The following is a 5,908-nucleotide window of genomic DNA, read 5'->3' on the forward strand; positions in this document are numbered from 1 at the left end:
AGGAGGTTGTGGAAATTATGTGCAGAGTAGAATGCAAAGGAAGTGATCCCTTATTGGAGTAATGTTTCTCAGTGATGAGGCAAGGGACACCCAGGATCCTGGGAGTTTCCATGTAAAGGGTTGTGGGTAGTTTCAGGTGAGTGGCAAAGCTTTCAATGCACAGTGGTGGATAATGGGGAGAAACAGGATTGGAGAAGAAATTTCTGGGTCCAAATGGAATTGAGGATCATGAACTCTAGCTCCAACTTTGTGTGATTTCTCTGATATCCCTCAGGTACCCAGGAATAAGCAAATGAAAGTATGCAAAGATTGTCTTATGTTGAGGTTATGTTGGAAGTTGGGTGACCAGATGGGGAGAGAAAACTGCCAGAACTGGGCTGACTACCTGAGTTGCAAGCAAAAGCTTGAGAGGCTGGAGATCATCACTGGGTCAAAGAGGGGGCACTCAAAATAATGAGCTGGGAAGAGTGTAGTCTGGACAACTAAATAAAGGTAGCAAAACATTGTTAAGTTCTATCCCAGATCCCATCCACTTATTATCTTTCTTTAATCTGAGTCTCTCTTCCATTGTATGTTTCTCTCTTAGCCTGATATAATGGCCTCTGGATCCCTCTTCCTGGTGGAAATAAACTCCCATTTATTCTAACCTGTTTACAAGCCAACCTCTATTTCCTTTCCTCAGTGTAACATGATGGAGTCTCCCAGCTGCATGGCCACACTCTGGACTCACTTATCACCCAAAGCTGTGTAATCTTTGTGTTCAATTTAATTTCTTCTTTATGATATTGTTAAAACATCACAAAGACAAACAGAATAACCGTTTATTACATGGAACTTTGAACAGGAAGGGATATCTGGTAGGTTTGTACAGGTTAGTGCAAAATCCCAATGCACCCCAAGGTAATTTGGGAAGAGAATAAAAATATATTTGCAGGTCCTCCCTGAGGAACTGGGGGAAAATGCAGAAATGTTGGACTTCCTCACCTGGGTTATTGCTGATATTCTTGTTGTAGAAATCATCTAGGTTTAATATATATCACACTTTTTCAAGAAAAATCATTTAAAATAAACACTAAAGATCCAGTTGAGACCTCTTTGTTCCAATCCATATCTTACTTATCCCCTCAGCCAAAGATAATGGCTGTCCTCAAGTTCCTAGTATCCTTCCATTCAAGAATTAACACTTTTACTGCATGTGTGTGTATTATTTTAAATATTAACATTTAAATATATTATGTGATTCAGTATCTCTATTCCAGAAACTTCATTTATTTCCATCATATTGTGTTTTCTTAATTTATCCATGTGAGTTCATTTATTTTAACCCTGCCCAGAATTCATTCATATGAAAATGACACAATTTATCCATTCCTTGTTTGTTAAAAGATTTGTAAGAATTCTGTATGATAATACACATCCTTGTTAATATCTTCCTGAACATATGTGCTAGAGTTTCTCTATGGTCTAATCTAGAAGTGAAATTGCTGTTTCAGAGGTATATGAATTTTCAACTTTAAGAGAGATTGCCTAATTGTTTTGAAAGTTGTTCTACTAATTTAGACTCCCATCAGTAAATCATACTAATTTCCATGTTTCCACTTGAAATTCTCAGACTTCTACATTTGTTAAATATGAAGGATGTTAAATTGAATTTGTTTAATTTGCATTTCTCCATTTCTAATGAGATTGAACATCTATTCATTTGTTTTTTGGCCATAAAGTCTCTTGTCTTGTCACTTGCCTCTTCAAGTATTTGCTCATTATTTCTACTGGGTTTTTGGTCTTTTTCTTATTATGGTGTAAGACCCTTACGTGTTCTGAGTATGAATCCTTTAATAGTTGCAAGTGTAGCAAATAACTCTTGTAGTTGAAGCCTTGTCTATACACCTTCTTTGCAGTGTCATTTTCATACAACTGTTTTAAATTTGAATGCAGTCAAATTTTACAGCAATTTCTCTTAAGGTTTGAGCATGTGAGTGGAGGCGAAGAAATCAGTCCCTACCGTAATACCATAAATCTGTTTCCCTCTAAAGTTGTTGAAATTTTTCTCTTCACAATTATTCTTTCAGAAATTTTTTTCCATACTTATTTATATATTGGTACCCAATTGTCCCAGCACAATTTACTAGCCAATTTGTCCTTTCCTTGCCTATTATAAAATATACTGTGCCATATACTAACCTGTGATATACAGTTGGTCTGTGATGGGCTCGCTTGTGTGTTACTGGGGCAGTTGTCAATTCCTATGGTTGTCCTGCTGCACTTCTTGAATTATCACAACTAAAGCCCTAGTAAAACACTTTGATAACTCAGAGGACACTTTTTCCCTCCTTATTCTTTCTCCTCAAATTTTCTGTGCTCTTTTTTCAATATATTCTACATCAGTTTTAGGGAAGCTCAGTTTGTTAAGTTCCATGTTTTTAAAAAATTGGTGTTTTGATTGGGATTGCATCAAATTTGTAGATTAGTTGGAGAAGAATTGACAGTTTTACCACAGTGAGTGTTTCTAACCATGAACGTTCTGTACCTCCCAATCATTTAGATACCCCTCTTTTACATTAGGTAAAATTTTGTAATTTTTTTGATAGTGGTCTTGGACCTCAAGTTAGAATTATTTTTATATGCCTTAAAATTTCCATTGTTATTGTGAATGGGGATCTTTCCTTAAAATATATTTTCTAACTATTGTTCTTAATATAGAGACAGTTCTGATTTTTTAATATTGATTTATATCCTCAAATCCTGCAGAACTCTCTTAGACTATCTACAGAGTCCCCTGAATTTTTTTCAGACACCAGATGTTGTGTGAATTTTATTCACTTTGAACCTCTCTTATCAATTTTTGTATATTGGAGAGTGTTGCCTGTAAAGATCAAATAAAAAATAAAAATAAATAAAGTAAAAAGGTTAATTTCTCTTCTTTTTAAAAGCCCCAAATGGGAGATCTTGTTAATGGGTGGCTCTCCAAGTTATGCAGTGAGAATCACACACTCATTCCACCATGTAACTGACTCCCTGCCATTTGCATCCAGCTAGGAGAAAGGGAAAGAGAATATTGTGGAAGCCCAGAACAGGAGCATATCAATCCGTGAGTAGACTCAGCCACATGGCCACATCTCGCTGCAAAAATGCCTGGGTAATGCAGGGTAGCTGAGTGTCCAGGAAGAAGAGAACAACCTGCATGTGGGTGAGTGGCTAATAGTCTCTACTACAGTTAGTATGAACTGACATTATAAAATGGATAAGAAAGGAGAGAAAGTGTAGTCAAGCAGTTAAGGGAGCAATACAAGATTTTGAGTAGAAAATGATGATGGTCTAAGCTAAAGCAGTGAGAATAAATACAAATGCTGAGTTAACTAAGATTTCCTTTAAATGTAGCATCAACAAAATAAGATGCGGAAGTGATAAAGAAATGGGTTAAATGGCCCTATGAGCATCACATATGTTAAGAAACCAGGAAATACACATGAATTCAACTCAAGAAATATTGAGTGGTAACCTCTTGGTGCATTCTGTTTTTTCTGCATGATTATTCTATAAACCTACAACTTCTCTAATAAAAAACAAATTAATTTTAAAAACACCTTGGTCTGTACAATGAACAATAGTCCACACTAATTTTTCAAGACAGTAAAATTAAATAAGATAGAGGTTTCTTTCTCAGAACTTGCTTAGGTAGAATGTACAGAACAAAGGGTTGGTGAAACATGTTGGCAGGATGACTGAACATGAAAATATGGGAAAGACAGATCAAGTCTAAAGACACAACTGAGAGACATTGACACAGCAGTAGCTGAAGCCACAATGGAGTTAGTGAGTCACCAAAAGGAACATGAACAAAAATAACAGAACAAAGAGAAAAGCATTGTGACTAAAGTATTGGAAAAGAGATAAACCTTATCAAAGCAGATGGTGGAAGTCTGCTTTGAAAATGAGACATATGGAGGACACTTACTGTGTGGTTTTACTGAGACCTAAATAAACCCAATGGTTCATCAGCTTTACAATCTCCCAATGGCAGTGTAGACACCTGGGATCTGAACACCTGAACTTTGGTTCAATCTGAGTTTGGTCAGTGGATCAGTTCCTAAACTTCTGTGCTGGTCCCTCCACTAACACATCCTTTGCACAGGATTTTTTGGTCAAGGAATCCCAATACTGTCCTTTCCTTGCCATGTATAATAAGATTACTGTGTGATTCAGTCCCCTCCACTAAGTTATAATGTATTTAGGAGTTGAGAATATCTCTCTATATGTTGAATAAATTGATGAATAAACAGTATTCATCACATATTTATGATTTTTCCATGGGCCTAATAAAGTGTCCAGGACATGGAATGCAAAGAGTTAATTATTTCTAAAATGATTAAAACCTAGGTGCCTGGGTGATTGTGCTGGGGTAGCACATAATGAGTACCTCTGATATACAGATCTATGATTTCCTGCACATGAATGTCCAGGGGTGACTGACAGTCCAACATACCAAGAGGGATTTTTTTACCCATATATTGTCTCTTTATGGATTTAGTAAAGGCAGCAATGAGAAAGTTGATTATTATCATCAAAAGTAATGGATAACAGACTCATTGCAAACAGGAAATTCACCAATAATTCTGCATTTCCCTCTCTTTCATGTTGAAGTAGCCATGAAGAAGGAAAACCAGTCCTCTACCCTGTGTTTCATCCTCCTGGGACTTAGCAGCCAGCAGGCTCAGGAAGATTTCTTCTTCATCCTCTTCCTCTTCATCTACCCCATCACACTGATGGGAAACCTGCTCATCATCCTAGCCATTCGCTGTGATGTTCGCCTCCACAACCCCATGTACTTCTTCCTTGCCAACCTCTCCCTTGTTGACATCTATTTCTCATCTGTAACCATCCCAAAGATGCTCACAAACCACCTCTTGGGCAGTGGAGCCATCTCCTTCAGGGGATGCATTACACAGATGTATTTCATGCTTTCTTTGGGTAACACTGACAGCTACATCTTAGCTGTGATGGCATATGATCGGGCCATGGCCATCAGCTGCCCTCTTCATTACACAACAATTATGAACCCAAGGTCTTGTTTCCTACTTGTTATTGGGTCTTGGATGATTGGAATTGCCAATTCCATCCCCCACACTCTACTCACAGCTGGTCTGGACTTCTGTGGCAACCAGGAAGTGGCCAACTTCTACTGTGATCTTAGCAGTTTGATCAAGCTGTCCTGTTCTGACACCCACTTTAATGTGAAGATAATGTACCTAGGGGCTGGAATTTTTTCCTTGCCATTAATATGCATCATTGTCTCTTATGTTTGGGTCTTCACCACTGTCTTACAGGTTCCATCCACCAAAGGTGTGCTCAAAGCCTTCTCTACCTGTGGCTCCCACCTCACAGTTGTGTCTTTGTATTATGGAACAGTGATGGGCATGTATTTCCGCCCTCTGACCAGTCACAGCCTGAAGGATGCAGTGATAACTGTGATGTATGTGGCAGTTACCCCAATGTTAAATCCTTTCATCTACAGTTTGAGAAACCGGGACATTAAGGCTGCCTTCAGGAAGCTCTTTAGCAAAAGAGTTTCCTTATAATGAATGTGAGGTTGTGCATGCATTAAACACTATAGTCCCCAAATAGAATGTACTTGGGAACCCAGCCCCAACATCACACGTTTCAAAGAAGACAGCTTTGATCTTTCAAGGCACAAAAATCCCTCTATTTCAAAATCCTGCAACATTTTGATGAGCCTACATTCTTACAAAATGACCACTCTTGATCCATGTCACTTTTTTTGGCAGAGTGGCAGCACAAGAACCTTAGGTTCAAGTCCCAGCTGCACTATTGATTAGCAGAGGAGAGTTTGGAAAGTCTCAGTATTTTCTTCCACAGCTACATATTATGAACAATAATACCTGCCCTGCCT

The 5,908-nt window shown here is 38.0% G+C and overlaps 1 protein-coding gene across 1 annotated transcript; it reads left to right on the forward strand.

The window, feature by feature from the left end:
* The first annotated feature begins 4,646 nt into the window (after window positions 1-4,646).
* LOC119514332 (olfactory receptor 1A1-like) lies at window positions 4,647-5,576 on the forward strand. The gene has a single exon (XM_037810047.1). It carries the CDS (start codon window positions 4,647-4,649, stop codon window positions 5,574-5,576), a length of 930 nt encoding a protein of 309 aa, XP_037665975.1.
* The last annotated feature ends 332 nt before the right edge of the window (window positions 5,577-5,908 follow it).

Source organism: Choloepus didactylus, chromosome 18 (assembly GCF_015220235.1).
Source record: "Choloepus didactylus isolate mChoDid1 chromosome 18, mChoDid1.pri, whole genome shotgun sequence".
NCBI lineage: Eukaryota > Metazoa > Chordata > Mammalia > Pilosa > Megalonychidae > Choloepus > Choloepus didactylus.